Raw genomic sequence first — 17,564 nt, forward strand, 5'->3', positions numbered from 1 at the left:
GGAGTACAGCCAGCACAAAGGATTAACTGTGAAACATAAGGCTGACAAGCACCATCTTTCTTCTCATCGTGGAATACAGACTCACTAAATTTCTTATTGATACAGAAATTTTTACTCTATATAAAGTTAAGACTATAATTATAAAAGTAAATGAGTTTCATTTTCCTGTGCATCTAAATTAGCATTTCCCTTAAAGGGACGCTAAATATAATTTAGTATATGAATATTCATTTTCTTTTTAAGTTTTTATAATCTACAAACAGCATTGTCTTAAAGGTGCTAAAGCAAATCATCATGACTGCCAATACTCTTCTAGGCCTATTCAAAGCTAATTCTCACATGAACTTTATGAAGCATCAGCATATAAGCTCTTCTGCTACATTAATAAGGAATCTATTCAAACCACTTCCATTTTAAACTCATGAAAAATGATGAAACAAGCAAAGAGGGGTAATCTGAAGTCATGCTATTTTTTTTCTTAGCTAACAAAATATTTACATGAGGAGATGGTTTGTCAGTCCTTCATTCAAGTTTTATATAGTTAAATGAAGAATTCAAAATCAACTGCCTCTCAAATTTTAAGCTCAATGTTTGTCCTTTGGCAATGCAGGACTTTCAAGAGAGGGGAAGATGTGCAGATCAAAGTAAAAAAAAAAAAAATTAAAATAGCCTTTTCATTCTTATTTATTTCTTGTTTGCAATCTAGAACATGTAAATCCCCAACAGAATATGAATTAACATGACTTAAGCTCTCATTCCAAAGGCAAACATTAAAAACTCATGAAGTATTTGTAACCGATCCATTGAGGATTGTGTAATACTTCACATGGATAACAAATACTGAATTTAGCAATCTCCCTGCATTTTTTTGGTCCAGCAGAAAGAAATGAAAAAGGTAACCTAAGACATTTCTTGTGCATTCACAAATGCTTTAAGATGAGATGTGTTCAAGGCTAAGAGATGAGATTTGCTGAAACCTAGGAATACGTGTACCTACCATACCGACATTGCATATGGACACTCCTTTTAGAATGGCAGCTTTATTGAAAGATTTTTGCAGTGTACATGTCTGTTTCAACTATTAATGATCTCACCCTTAGGCTAGTAGTGTTCTTCATTTGGAGTCTACTTCCCTTATGTTACTTAAAAGTAAAAATATAGCATCTTCACCTTACAGCAAAATCTCCATGGTATACCACTGCGCTAAACTGGTTACTAGGTTAAAAGTTATTTAAAAACAAAGTAAAAAAAATGTGGTGTTTTGTAACAGAACCTGAATTGAAAAAAAGCATAAAACAGCACACTAATTTAAAAAGCGAATACTGTTTTACTGGAGGGATACCACTGTGGAAGGAGTAACCCAGAAAGTAATATCAAGCATGAGCTGAAGAGCAAATTTATTTCTAGCAGCAAGAAATCTGTTGAGTGTGTCACATTTGTTTTTAATTATAAATGAAATACAGCTAGACGCAATTATTTTATTTCAACAGCAAATTAATGTGAAATGAACGCTTGTGTTCATATTACCAGTTACGATAACTTTTGTAGCTTAGTTGGCCAATGTTAGATTCTTTTAGATGTAGCATTTTTTTTTTTAAAGAGCTGAATGTGCAGTTTTTTGGATTAGTCGAGATTACAGGATTTCTAGTTTTGTTCTTCTCGTTAGGAACGGGGGCTTTCATTTTGCTGTGCCAAATTATTCTACTGAGACTTTTTGAGTTTATCAGTACAACTAAATGGCAACTATCGCTGCTATGTACTAGAAAAATGAAAACTTCAATCCATTCCCATGTTAGATTTTTATAATTATTATAATAGTATTATAATAACTCAAAAAACAGTTAAGTAAGAAAGATTTCTGTCCTGCTTTCAGTTTCCGTTTGAAAGAGACAATACAATGATCAGCTCACAAGGTTTACATTTCCCTTTAATATCAAAAGGTTAATTTTGCAAAAATGTAATATGTATATATGATATTATTTTAGCCATTAACAAAAACTGCACATGAACAACAAGAATTATAATGTGTGGGTTACTATATGAATCTGGAATGTGTTATGTCTGAATCTGAGACCATAGATTTAATTAAGATGGATTCAAGCTGTCCTTACATAATAATATAATATATATGCGTATACTGTATTTATAAAGTGTTGTATTTTTGTTTTCTATTCATCGATCAAATTGAAAGTTAATGGATTTAACTGACATTCTATAGGATTGTAAACTTGTGCCATACTTCTGATAAAACAAGTGATATCTGCATTGCAAAGATAAAAAATATTCTTCAAAAATGGGATGATCCCACTGGAAGATCAAAGTTAAAATATGTTTGGCATCGGAACTTTGGTCACACAGCACACATGTTCATCATTATTCTGGTTGCTAAACCCTGAAAACTCATCTCAGTAAAGAAAAGGTAGGTTTGTTGTAGTTCTGTCACTTAAAGTTCTGCAGATCAGTTCAGCAACTCCAATGAAAACGGAGCTTGGCAGCTTTTCATATAAATTATCAAAATAAATGTATACGGAAGTGACGAGACCCTGTAGAAGTCAATTCACTCGTTTAACGAACATGTTCTACAACACAGCTGTTGGAGTACTTTTCGTTGACAAAGATTGTTCTTTTTGACTAGAACACAGAAGCTTCCTTCAGCCCATTTTTCTTCAGTTGCTTTCCAGAGGCAAAGGGGACAGGAAGTTGAGGAATTGAAGAAGGTAGAATTTGATTGACAGGCAGACAGATGAAGGAAACCAGGTCAAATGACAGCAGAAAGTTGGCATCCATCACAGTGATTGGTGGCAACAGGAAGTAATATTTGGTCCAACAGGAAGTGAGAAGAGTCCATTTTTGGAATGTGGAAAAAAGATCAGAAAGAATCATTAGGCACATTTAGCGTAAGAGTAATCTTTTTAAAGAAGAACTGCACAGGCCAGTTTGTTACAAACATTTTAGATGAACAGATATGTGAGATTTGCATAAATATTTCTGTTGTATAAAATTATTTTTTTTTATTGATTTCTTTATATGATGTGGAGTGAAGTTTCTAAAAAAAAAATTAAATATTAACAAAACAGCAGCATTAATCAAAAATTATTTTTGTAATTACAGCCAATATCATATCACTGAAAATGAACCTCTGCTTTTTTTTTATTCTCTTCAAGAACTATTTGATTTGATAAATAAAATGGACTTTTCTTGGGCCCACTGAAACATGGAATTTTCAAATAGACATAATGACAAATTACAATTAAGAATGACTCTCTTTAGCTTCAGGTCAAGTACCAGTGATAGCCAGTTTGTATTAAATTCTAGCCTTTTTCTTTTTGCTTTTATGAAAGGTTCATTTGCGCTGATATGACTGAATATTTTCCATGCTTTCCTTTAGTTCTTTACCATTAGATAATTGGGATTCCTGATATTGGGCAAAAAGTGAATTTATAGAAAAACAAAGGAAAATAAAATAAAGAGCTATCAGGAATCAAGAATAGAATTTACACACACATATATATATATATATATATATATATATATATATATATATATATATATATATATATATATATATATATATATATAATTTTAAAAAACACAAATATGACCTGTGACTTGGCTTGTCAAAACAGTATTAACGTGTGTGTTTCTACTATATACAAATACTCTGTTGTACAAAGTTCATAATACAATGTTGAACTGATGCCTAATCACAGCATATTTTTTCCAAAACTATACAATTCTTTACCATATTGTTTTTATCAGAAAATGAAATTTTACCCAAGTAATAATAAACAACACATTAATTCTAAACATTAAATTACTGAGGTTAAAAAACTCTGTGTGGATCAGCAAAAAAAAAAAAAAATAATAATAGTTTTTACTATACAGATGAGACAAATGCTCTGAACAAGAACTGTGCCCCTTCACATTTAGTGATGAAATCACCTTTAAATCTCTAGACATTTAGCAAATATACAGACTGTAAAAAGTCTGTAGTCCTACTAAATCTGATTTTCGAGGTGGTGGGACTAGGGACTGAAAGCAGTTATTTAGCATTTTGGCTGAATTTAGAAGATAATTCTGGGTTAAACCTAATTTATTGTGCTTAGTAATGTCCGAGCTTTTAAATTTGCAAATTGGATAATGCCAGATTAGTCAAGCTAAAAATAATGTACATACGGATGGCATGGATTTATAAACTGAGGACGCTTGTAGGTAAGGACCAGCACTGCAAAAACGAGGGACAACTATGTGATATGGTCAGGTCCTACGTAGCCCTTACAAAAATAAGAAGCTTAATTTGAACTTCCCCAAAAGTTAATAGTCAAGGGGCACGCAGTAAGAAAGATGACCCTGTAGGACTTCTGATGTATTAATTAAAGACCTGTAGTCCAATAGATGGCATCAGGGGGGCCTGGTATAGCATTCAAGGCAGGAGTTTAAAAGATCATTCCCATGAGACTGCAACCTAGCTTGGAAATGAGTTAAGCCAAAGGCTCAACTGATGGGAGGAAGAAAGGTAAGAGTAATGTGAGAAACATACAGAAACGTAAAGGAAGAGTGATTGTTCAGAAACAACTGACTGAGGTTTATCTTTGAGCTACTTCTAATGTTCATCTCTCCTGTTTGTAACCTGAGAATACCTCCTACTGTTCCTATCTCAAACACTCCTTTGATTTTATGAATTCTAATATAGCAAATGTAGGTGAAGAGGCATATTCTAAAGATTATTTGAATAATCCAAAAAATCATGTTATACATAGTGACATAGGGAAAGAGGACACACTAAAGTGGAAAGAAGAATAAGAGCTGATAAGGCTCTAATCAAAAAGCATTACAAAGTAAATATGAACACATTATCATCAAGATGTGTAGTAGAGCAAAAATGCTATTAGTCTAGAAGTACCATTCTTCAGGTTTATGGTCAATTTACCCTTTTAGCAGACACTGATTTTTTATATTTTTTGTAGTTTAAAGAGACATAAAACTCTTTAATTTTGATTCAGGCCCATATAAAATGAACACTCATGTAGAAAAACCTAAAACCTAAATCAAAAGTAGCAGAATTTAACAGGCATCTGAAGCAGGCAAATTGTAGGCTAAATTAGATATTTAACTGATGACACTTTCACCATGTAAGAGTATGTTTAATGATCAGAGTATTAACTCAGTTTGTACTCACCATCTTTACAGATGGTGCCAACCACACACACACCAGACTCCAGGTTGTATCCACTAACACAGCTGGTGCAGTTTCTTTCTCCAAACCCAGAACAGGTCACACAGCTAGCATCACATCTTTAAAAAGATTACAGAAAACAGTTACACAAAAATCTTATTTTAAGGATCCAGTACACAAAAAAGGTAAAAATTAATAACTGAAAGAAATACTGTAAAATCATCAAATTAATAGTTCTATCTTTCCAAATATAAATTTCAATGTTTTAGTTGTATGAAAATGAATGACTAGAACTTCACATTCTGTACTGAAGCCACATTGATCATTCTGTACAAAACATGATAAATAACTTTACAGTTAAATTAAGAAATTAGGTACATCAAGTAAGTAGTATATCAATCAGAGGTAGCTAATGACCTGCTACATGAAAGGACTTCAAGGTTAGTCTGGAGCACATGCTGAAGGACATGACACCTAAACCAAGTAAACAAATACACTCTGAACAGCTTCTTCAATTACTAATAAGGGTACAATGTACTCCTTAAGGACAGTCCTGTTAAAAAGATGTTCTTTCTAAGAACTAATGGACATTTTTATATAACCTAAGAAGTCAGGCTATTGATTAATTAATATGTTGTTAAACTTGGTAATCTAGCAAATTTCATGAAAAACAAGTATATTTTAATATAATTACGGATCATTAGCAAACTTCCATTTTGCAAAGACATTACTATGGTTAGAAAGACAGAAGTGGGTTTGAAGAGATAACTGTCATCAACCTTCCAGCAAGCTGCAGGCCATAATCTAAAATCAGCTCTTGCTGATTAAGTATAAATCTTTGCAAGAATTTGTAAGGATTGTAATGATTTATTCTATTGATCAAATTGAACAAAAGAATAGCTGAATAAGAGGATTGTTCTGTTGTTGGGTTCTCACACACACCACAAGCCTTCTCAGTTCTCAGATTTGCACTACTGTTGATGGCCAGCTGTGAACCCGCAACCCCTGGATTTTAATGGCCCTCAGACTCAGCTTCCTTGTCATCCGTCTATCCATCCATTTTCCAATTCTTATCTGAAGCTGGTTCATAGGGACAACAGTCTAAGCAGTGAAACCCATATGTTCTTTTCCTCAGACACACTCGCCAACTCTTACTGTGAGATCCCAATGTGTTCCAGGCCATTTAGGAGATGTAATCCTACCAGAGAGTCCTGTATCTCCATCCAGCTGGCTGTGCCCATAAAATCTCCACAGGAAGGCATGCAGGAGGCAGCTGTATCAGATGCTTGAACCATCTCATTTGGCTCCTCTGGATGTGGAGGGTCAGTTGCTCTACTCCGAGCCTCTCCCAGTTATCAGCCCTCCTCACCATATCTCTAAGGGAGGGCCCAGACACACTGCAGAGAAAGCTAATTTTGGTCACTTGCACCCCCAATCTCATTCTTTGTGTCATTGCCCAAAGCTCATTACCAAAGGTAAGAGTAGGGATGTAGACTGATTGTTAAATAAAGAGCTTCTCCTTCTGACTTGGCTCCATTTTCACTACTACAGACTAGTATAGCAACCTCAGAATCCGCTGGCCAAATATGTCTGTCTTCCACAACAATGATGAAAGGTTGACATTTTAACCTCAGGGACCCAAAGTATAGGAACGATCTCTCTGCTTGTGTATGAGATATCCTATCAATTCAGAACAATCAAATCCATGTTAAGGCCAGTATAACTCCTATTCAAGCTTCGGATGAGGTGTTCACATTTTATCAGTTTTTTTCAGTCAATTAGGTAATAACACAAACGTGAAAATCATTATTAACTTTTACTGACCCTCCTCTATTCACTTTCTTTTCTCTGTATCCTGCTGTGGTACGTTATGCCGCTGCTCTTTGCTCAAGCTTCTATTCTTGGCTATTTAATATCAGACAGATATATTAGGTGCCTTACGGTCCAAAAATGAAAATGTTTAACACTAGAAATACCATAGCTAACGAAAAAACTCATAAATCCGGCCCACCTTAAATCCCTTCGCACCTCTCAATCAGTGCCTTTTGTCTTCTAAATGTGTTGATAAGCCCAAGCAGCAAGCAGCCTGCTATGCCATCCCCCCACCGCCTCAGAACGAGCAAGAAGTTCTCCCAGTTCCTGCATTGATTGATTATCGGGGAGTGAGCTACCCAGAATTGTAAGGGGAGATAATTTGATGTGTGTTTTGTGTCTACAACAATCTATGTAAACACATCGTTAAAACAGAAACTTTTTTCATGTTTTACTAATAAATAACAAAATGTAGCCATGAACTGTATAATGTGTGAAGGCTGATAGCCAAATATCAAATAAACACTTTCACAAAAGGTGCAAGTAAAATATAACAGCTTCTGTGATGCAGCGGTAAGATCTACTGATTTATAATGTAATTATATTTCACATAAAAATATTAAAATAAACTTAGTTCATAATAGAGAGCTTTAAAAGTTGCCATCAATGACAGTCTAAATGGGGGAACAAGCCATCTTAGATACCACTGATTAGGCCTATCAATGTTTTTACTTCGCTAGACATCTGAGGAAAGCACTGGTTTTTCTGTCAATTCTCAACAACTTCTTTAGGTACACAGTGTGTTCTGTGCTGAATGGCTGTATTAAATCATAATATTATTACTAGCAAACATCTCTCTCTTCTTGCCAGGACACATATATTGCATGCTGCCTTTAAATGGCAAACACGTTATTAAAGACTTCAGCCATCCTGCACTGCACTGTTGCTCTGCTCCATGTTGTATTCTGTCAAATAATACAAAGCCAATACCACTAGTAATGGCATTATCATGTAACTTTTTTTTTTGATCAAAAAGAGAACATTCTGCTTTAGTCAAGATAGAATTTAAGATTAAAAAAAGATACAGCAACATACTTTTTGCAGCTACTTGGTTTTTCTTCATTTTCAGAGCTTTGCTCCAGATAATACCCAGGGCTGCATGATGGTACACATCTCCATTCTTCCATATAATAATTTTCAGCACACGTTATGCAAGCCTCTGCCCCTGAACCTAAAAAGAAACAATTAATTTGAATTATGAATAATATCCAAGTTTTCCTGGTTTAGAATTTAAATATACTCCTTAATGTTCTATCCAGCAAAGGGTCATGGGGAATAAACTTCAACATAGAAACATTTGGTGGCAGTCACACTACAGAAAAACTTATGCACATACCACTTTTATTCACATGCACCCAGTTTAGAGTTATCAATTCACATAACACACACTTCTGAGGTTTGGATAAAGATTTGCCCATGGTATTTATTGATTTGTACTGTAGAAAGCTTATGACAGAGAAGACACGTCAGGAGGTCTGGTGATGCATGATGGAGAAAGGAGTACCAGAGAAGTATGTGAAAATTGTCCAGGATATGCATGGGAGAGTGAGGACCTAGGTTAAAAGCAGTGTTTGGGTAAAAAGACAAGATCCCAATTACAGTGGGTCTGCACCAGGGACCTTCTTTAAGTACTTACCCTTTTAATCCAGTTATAGATATTTCGATTTGTGGGATAAAATATCAATCCCATTGGTTCATGCTTTTTGCAGATGACATTGAGTTGTGTAACTCCAGAAATGAGGAAGTGGAAAGAAGGCTGGAAGAATGGAGAAGGACTTTGGAAGACACAGAATTGAAAATAAATAGGAAGACAGACAGAATATAGGAGGTTTAATGATGATCGGGATCCAGAGCTTAGCTTGCAGGAAAAGCTACTGAAAAGAATGGATAGCTTAAATACCTATAATCACAACTAGTCCAAGATGGCAAATTAGACGCCAAGATAACCCATAGAGTGCAATATGGATGGAACAATTGGGAGAGGGTATTGGGAGCATTGTGTGATTGAGAAATTAAAGCAAAGTTTAAAGGAAAGCTTCCTAATATCAATAATAATGCAAGGAGCGGAGGCATGTGCAGTAAAAGGAGCACAGGAGATGATGTTAGATATGGCTGAAATAAAAATGCTGAGATGGATTTGTGGAGTTACAAAAAAATCAATAGAAAAAGAAATGAGACAAGCAGAGGAACAACAAAAGTGGAAGAAATATCTGAGACAGTACACAAAGATTTATTGAAGTGGACTGGACATGTGATGAGGAGAGACAATGAATAGAGTGATGGAAATGGAAGTGCTGGGGAAGAGAAATCATGGGAGGCTGAAGTGGAGGTTCACGGATAAAGTAAAGAAGAGCTGAAGGAAAAGGGTTTGACTCGGCAGAAGGTGCAGAACCAGGTTGATCAGGCACACTGACCCCACATAGAAGTAAGAAAAGATAAAAGAGTAGCAGGTGTGATTGTCCTGGGAGCACTATCAGCCAACATTACTGGATGGCCACTGGTTTGTGCAGGTGACCCCCATAATCAACAAAAGAATCCTAAAATGAGGTTATACAAGACTGCCATTTATAGGGTAATAGCAAAATACCCACACTTCGCAGCGGAGAAGTAGTGTGTTAAAGAAGTTATGAAAAAGAAAAGGAAACATTTTAAAAAGAACATAACATGATTGTCAATGTAATTGTCGTAGGCTTATTTTAGTATTGAAAGTGAGTTTGATGATTGTAAAGAGTTTAATTTATGATTGTAAATGCTGTGCATGAGAAATGCACATTGTTAAGATACAAAGACCTCTATGTAAATGACGCTTGCAGTTCTGCCCTCGGGCTGTAAAATGACCAAACTGTCTGCTGAGCTTACTCTTGAGCATGCAACGTACAGTTGGCCATGTGAAAAAAACAATCTGGAGTCAAATCAATGGTGACCTTTTTTGAGTCTGGCCCTGTGACTTATTTATTGTCATAGTGAAGCAGACCCTTACTGGAAATTGGAGGCATTTGAATTGGAATTGGAGGTCAGAGGGTATGAGAGGGATGCGAGGAATAAATACAGTCTCCAATGAGCCAGTTCCAGTGAGGGCAGTTGCCTCAATGAGGTTCATGTGCAGAGATTTGATCTGAAGCCTGGTGCTGTTACAAAGTTTTGGTGGTTGGAAGTTTCGTAGTTACTTTTGAAGGTCGGCGCACCAATTATGTTGAGTATGCGGAGGCATGTACGGAGGATTAATAGTGTGAAGAAACTAAATGAAAAAGCAGGAGTCACCAGCAGGAAGAGGTCAAGCAAGGCGAAAAATAATAGGCTTGAAGCAATAGAGGAAAGAAGAAGGGAGAAATAAGCATGACGAACAGCTGAGGAAAGTAAGGAAGCGATTGAGGAGGCACATGAGCGCGGGATGTCGTTAATGTATATAGGCTGGGAGCCAACCACGTGGTAGGTGCGTGGACAACAGTCATGCGGTAAAAGCAATGGGGGCCCTTAAATCCTCTGTTAACGGACATAAGGAATGAAACTGCCAAAATGAGAGGTCAGTTCCGAAAGATCTTTACGGTATAATGGTGAGAACTGCCAAAAAGTTCATTACCGGGGCACAGCGCGAAATTAAACATACGTAACGTTTGTAAGTATAGCGTAAAGGAAGAGCATGGGAAAATTGGGCTTCCTACGTATATTGAAAGTCGCAGAAATAGTGAGGAGGGGTTTCCCCATCTCTATATATAGTTTAGGGGGTATAAACATTTCACCCACCTTGGGTGTTGCAAATGTTACATGAAACATACCTAACTTTTGTAAGTACACTGCAAGGAATGAGCATGCGAAATTTCAGCTTCCCACCTATATGGGAAGTGGGAGAATACAGGAAAGACAAATGTTTAAGGGACGAGGGAGATGGTAATATTATGTAGTGACGCTTTCATGCTAACCCCTCAATATGGACAGGAGTCACAGAACGTGTCTACAGATCTCTAGGGAGTGTAGATATTTTTGGTTGGTTTGTTAGGTTGTGGTTTTCGAACCCTTCACTTTATGGACATATAACAATCATAATCTGCTTTAAAAAAATTTTTTTTAAGGATTTTATTATAAGATGAACACTCAAAATAGAAAAAGGAACAAATTAATGGGTCAGATTTCTAGTATATCAAAAGTGAACAAAAAATAAATATAAAAAGAGGAAACATACTCGGTTGCAGCACACAGTATATAAGTAATGCCACAGAAGGAATTATACAAACCTAATGGGCTTATGATGCTCTATAAATAATACTAACAAGAAAACCAAAGATAAATTCATCCATTTTAACAAGCAATTTGACAAGTTAGACTGCCAATTTAAATTACGTAAACAAAGTCAAAACACTCTGCCCACCTGCACAGGTAGCACAAGCCTGGTGGCAAACTTCACATTCTTTTCGATGACCATTATAGTATGAACCAGGATTGCAACTCACTATACATTTTGAGCCCTGTAAACTGTAAATCGAGACACACTTATTAATAAGGAATGACACAACAAGAAAATGCACAAACACAGAAACATTTTAAAAAGTGGAATTTACATTTAATGCAGCCTTCTTACCTGAAGCTAACCGGAAGGAGAAATAGATTATTTTTTAATAGTTAAAGCAGATGTAATGATCAAGCCTGCAGTCTCCATTTCCTGATTAAAATTATGAAATTAAAATGAAGAAAAGTAAGAAATTTGCTTGGAGACTTGGATTATGTTCCATTTGGCCGGCACTTACAGATTTTATCCAAGTTATTAGAGAAGAGGTTTAAAAAGTTCAGTTATGGGTCAGGAGGGGGCCAAGCCTTTTATAGAAAATGAGATAAAGATTGCAATGCCAGTATTAATAACATTGGTCACAAAGGCGTTGCTGTGTTTCTTTTTAGCAAATGAATTTTGATTTAGTGCTGTTTTATGCTTATTCCAAAGGTTACTAATTAGGAACTAAAATCTTAAAATGGGGCTAAACTAAGAACTCAGAAGGTGAACAACAAATCCAGAAACCACATCTGCAATTTTCATACTTTGCCAGGACAATTTCTACCACCTTTAATACCTATGTCCAAAATATTAGGCAAATGTTTCCAAAAATTATAATTTTTTTGTTGCTTAATATTATTGATACAAATACAAATAAAGCAACAAAAGTGGCATCCTTAATATTTATTTACTTCCATCAATTTTGTATGCAGCATCTGCTTTTTCTTTATTCCCAGGAGTTGGTGTCTATTACTGTGGCACAAAGCTGGAACTACTCCTAGATGGGATGTCAATCCATTAGGTCAGCGTCACATTACACAGATTTGAGTCAAACACCATTTATTGACAGCCAGGTGCTGGATCTCATTGCCTTGAGGATGAAAAATTGCACAACTAGAAATTGTAAGGGACAACAATTTACACAACTACTTCACGACTTCTCAGCAATGTTACAATATGTCAAAGTATTGCAAGCTTGCTGCATTCTGACAGCAAATTAAAGTGTAGGCTGAAAGAGTCAGAAGCTGAAAGAGACTTTTTCCAGTTTGGCCCATTTTTAAAAAAATTTTATACTGTCCTTGTACCAAAAACAAAAGGCGTCGGACAAACAAGTCTCTTCTCTGCTGTACTTTCTAAAACCATTTCCATCAATAGCCCAGCCATTTCATTCTTTCTTTAGGGCTTCATTGGAAAAACAGCTGTACAATAATGCCAACTATCCATACATTTTCAATCCTGCTTAGTCCATTTACACTGTACAAACCATACAGATAAGTGCTAACTGTTTTAACAATGATTGACATCAAGTATGCTGTGGAAAGTAGGCATCATCACATTCTTTATCATACAGCATGTGAGTTAGCTGTCTGTACAACAAACAATTAGGAGGCCAAATAGATATTCTACTCCATAATGTTAGAACTCGTCATTTTTGGCAGAGTTCTGGAGAACACACTTTTACCGTGCTTAAAGTCAATGAGTTACATAGGATCCACTTGCTATGATTTTGTGGTTTAGGAACGTGTAGAACACGATTTTTTTCCTGTTTTTGTTTTTGTTTCTATTTTAGACAGGTTAATAATTCATAAGTTTAGATTGTTTTGTTTAGCACAGTGCCACTTTGCATTTCGTTTTTGGCAATTGCTGCTGTCATTTTGTGCTTGTCCAGAGTTCCTGATTAGTTGTAATGATGTCTGTTGCAGTCATGTGGTCTCCAAAAATTGTGATGTAACACATCATCAGGTCGACACTACTTAAGATGGTGATGCAGGATTTAAAACAGTCCAAGTTTACAAAAACTAAACATTAGGTGTTTTAACTGGTTAGGAGTTTAGATTAATGCTAATTTTCTCTGCTCAACTAGCTTCACCAATGTTACTTCTCCTAATCAATGCCAGAATGGTAGTATAAAGTTGAATCTAAATTACTGATGTTAAATTAATAGACTATTTTTGTCTTTATGGAATGAATCAGTTACATTATATATTGCTGTAATATCTGAGTTACCTTGGCATACCATGTTTTACAGTGTTTAAGGTTACAGTATAAAGCCCTAAAAAACAATCTGAGCATAGCCAGTAGTTGCTTTTTTAAGATGTAACCTCAGATGTTTTGTGCTACTTAACTAGCATATTCTTTGCAATAACACCTCAGAGGGTATGTAGCTAAAGCCAATGTCAAATTACGCGACTTCTAGTATTAGGGTTTGTCCAACTCGTCAACTGAGGTTGCAATCTTGATGCCGGATCATGTTAATTTAAACATCTGAAAATTACTGAGCATGTCAAATTTATTAATTGAGCGCAGACTTTCTACCACAGTCGTGCTTGCCCCTTTTTTCTGACAGCTAATAGCTTCCTGCTTGTCAAAGAGCCAATGCTGTACGGAGGGTTAACAGGTGCAGTGAGTTTAGCTTCTATCTTGGACTTTTAATACTTTTTCAATTCCATCATGGTATGTAAAACATAAGACATCAGACAGACAAGCTTCTCTCCTGTTTGTGAGGTCAAAAACACCCAAAGTTCTTCATTTCTTGTTGCTGCATTATATGCATAGTAATTCTGGATGACCACTCATTAGTTGTCAGCTCTCATGCACACAGAGCCTGTCCCCATGACGAAAGACAATTTGGTATTGTTGGAGTGAGTCATGGACTAGTTTAGTTGCTGGTTATGTCGAAGTAGGTGACCAGCTTCATGGGAGTGTGCTGCCAATTTCCTCCGACTTGCTAAGATTATGTAAATTAAGGCTATGATGGAAAATTGCATAATGTGATATTGCCTTAATAAGTCATGTGTGACATAAATACATTTCTTTAGTGTGAACTGTAATATAAACCTCAGAGCCTAAGTAAATAACTTAAAAGGTAATATTAATTCTTATAAAAACACTTAATGAATTATGAAATGGGCAGATTACAAACCTCAAAAGCCAAGAACAGGGCTATACTATTTTAGCAAATAGTCAAAATTTATAATTAACAATTTATAAATAGCAACTCAAAATTATACATAGTAACAAACAGGGCAAATTAAATACACTAGAGATGTGCTCTGGAAGATTCGGCATGTTACATATTAAGATTATGTCTCTTTCCCATGTCCTAGATGTTTTCTGGCTGCCTTTTAAAACAATAAGGTACAACATTATTAATTTTCTGTTTTAAGTATATTTAACAGCTACATAGATCTGGTTCTCTTTATGAAGACCAACAGTAAGATGATGGTGCCATTAGGTTAGCAGCAAAAGGCATGGAACCATATCAATATACTGGAAAAATGAGGCAGAAGAGAATATGTGCTGCTTATCAAGTGTTTATTATACATGAAGCTCTGAGGGGGCTGGGCAGCTAAGAATCAAAGCTTTAGATGGACTGGATGATCTTTAATAGAGATATAATGTCTCATGTAATATTGCTTATCCAACAAACATTTACCAAAGCTTTTTGGGAAATTCCTCTTTTAGGTCTTTTAAAACTAAAAGCAAGTCTGTGTGCACATCACTGAACTTTTTTGTTATATTTTTAAAGTATTTTCAGTGTGATTCAAAAAAATCCCTCTTTACATAACTAAGATTGGTTTTGATAGAGTATTTTGGAAAATAACCCAGTCCCACTGGAGTATATTATTTCCATTAGCAGTCATGTCATTTTAGACTGTACATCTTGATGTTGTTTTTAAGTAAATGTGATTTTACAAATGCACATGTATTTTTATGACTATGACCACATTATTGAAATTACATAAAACTCAAATATTTCCATAAATGCTGCATCCAGCTTTAGCACATGTTCCCTGGGAATGTGTTCATTTAGCACTGCAGTGCAAACTTTAAACCGATACATACCCCCTCCCAGACACGAAAGCAGAGATTTTAAGACAAGAGAAATATGGTACAAAAAAATTATCCATTTATCTTTCTTTAAGATGCAGCTTTCACTCCTAATATACACTATAGTACATACTGAACACATTCAAACAGCCAAAGAGAATATATGGAACATAACAATCATCTTCCAGTTCTTCAGTCGGGTCTTTGATAACCACATGTCCATCTTCGGAGGAGTCAGTGGCATATCTCTTAGGCAGAAAACCTGATAAGTTGACTTCTGTCTAAGCAAACTGGCTTCTACTTGCAGTAACATCTGCTAGGCCTTTAATACTTTTTAACTTTCTTTGGCTCCAAAAATAGGAACATGCATTTTTCTGACATTTGCCAAACATGGAATCTATTCTTTGCTAATACAGTAAAACCTTTTAATAGCAATACTATAGCCACTGATAATCTACTGACTATTACCAAAAAAGTAGCATGTCACCACCTAAATAAAAAATTTAACAGTCTTCTTGAGCTCTTCAGTTTCTCTCTTTCTTTCTGTTTCTCTCCTTCTTAGTCATTCCACTTATGGTGCTTTATCGAACCAGTTTAGTCATTCTTTGAATATTTGCTTGTCTGACTAACATGCTTTTATTCTTATTTTAAAACAATTTGTGCTACCCATCTAAGACGGGTTGAAATCTTTTTAATCAATGCATGCCCCCGTGTTAATATTTGCAGAGAACCATCCATTGAAATTTATTTTGTAATGCATGTAGTAATACAATGCATTACATTTGCCATTCCAACACAGATGGAGCATCACAAACATTTTTAGCAATAAATTTCATCACTACAAATGTCTGTGATATGCCATCTGTTGGAATGACAGAGACATAGTGACTGGATGGACAAAACGATACACAGACATTTGTCCTTTTAATAAGGTGGACTGAAACAGAGCCCCTGCTCCACTCACCAACCTTCTTTAAGGTGCCTTTTTACAGTCCTTACACTGTTACATCTGCCTGCAGAAAGTCTTAAAACTTTTAGCAAATCTTATTTGTGAACTGGAATGCAGTATACTGCAGAAATCTATACACATGAATGTTAAGCGTGAGTATATTTAAAAAAAAAAAATCAGTCACACAGATTAGAATATTACACTGATCATTAGCACTTTTACCACTCTGATAGCAACTATGTACTTGATTAATGAATAACTTTAGCTGAACTGCCATCCTGTGCATCTTGTAATACCGTGAAAATAAAACTGTAACTTTCACAAGTCCTATAAATGTACACCATCTGTTACAGACGCAAACCAAATGTATGTGTGTACTGTATAATATTAACAATAAGAGCAGCTCACTACTGAAAATTGCAAATATAGGAGGCAGTCGGGATCGAACCGGGGGCTCTTGATTACAAGTCAGCAAATCTTACTGCTATGCCATGGAAGCTGCTGTTTCATCCTTGAGCCTTTTGTGAAAGTGTTTATTTGATCTTTGGACTTCAGGTTTCACACATTATACAGTTTATGCCAATATTTTGTCATTTACTACTAAAATATGAAAAAACATTGTTTTAACAATGTGTTTACACAGATTACTGTAGAAACGGAACACACATGAAATGCTCGATCTACTATTTCCACTCTAAAACTCCTGCACTTCACTCCCAGATAATCAATCAAGGCATAAGCTGGGAGAACATTGTGCACGTTCTGCGGTTGTGGGGGGATGGGATACCAGGCTGCTTTCTGCTTGTCTTTATTGGCACATTTACAGGACAAAAGACGCTAACGGAGAGGTGCGAACGGATTGAAGATTGGCCGGATCTACAAGTTTTTTGCAGGCTCTGGTAATTCTAGTGTTAATATGAAGGACTCATAGATTTTGTAATAAATATGTAATATTAAGAGAAACAAGACCCTGTTAAGCCAATACAGGACACTCCAAGTTTTGTTAGTCAGTCACATTGCAAAGTTGAACAAACACTGTACAGATGTTTTGTAAGTGTCATGGAGGCCCAAAGAAGTGTATGTTAAGGTTTTTTTTTTTTTTACATAATAGTAAATGAGTAATAGATGCATTGGTGTAGTATCTAAAATGTTACCCAAAAATTACACAAATTGTGACATGCTCCATTGGTAACTGTATGTTTATTTTACTAATATTCTTTCACATTTGTATTCATTCATTGTAGACTATCACT

At 35.5% G+C, this 17,564-nt stretch overlaps 1 protein-coding gene across 3 annotated transcripts in view; it reads right to left on the reverse strand.

Moving 5' to 3' along the window:
• Window positions 1-666: 666 nt before the first annotated feature.
• The window catches only part of pcsk5b (proprotein convertase subtilisin/kexin type 5b), a 320,287-nt gene continuing 303,389 nt past the window's right edge, over window positions 667-17,564 (reverse strand). For 2 of the 3 annotated variants that reach the window (XM_039750694.1, XM_039750692.1), the window contains 4 exons: window positions 11,415-11,518; window positions 8,084-8,219; window positions 5,180-5,295; window positions 667-2,673 (listed from right to left, as the gene is read on the reverse strand). In XM_039750694.1, the coding sequence (XP_039606628.1) occupies window positions 2,558-2,673; window positions 5,180-5,295; window positions 8,084-8,219; window positions 11,415-11,518 (472 nt within the window). In that variant the 3' untranslated portion in view covers window positions 667-2,557. The remainder of the gene's footprint in view (window positions 2,674-5,179; window positions 5,296-8,083; window positions 8,220-11,414; window positions 11,519-17,564) is intronic. The other variant, XM_039750693.1, reaches the window with a different exon arrangement.

Source organism: Polypterus senegalus, chromosome 4 (genome assembly GCF_016835505.1).
Source record: "Polypterus senegalus isolate Bchr_013 chromosome 4, ASM1683550v1, whole genome shotgun sequence".
Lineage (NCBI taxonomy): Eukaryota > Metazoa > Chordata > Cladistia > Polypteriformes > Polypteridae > Polypterus > Polypterus senegalus.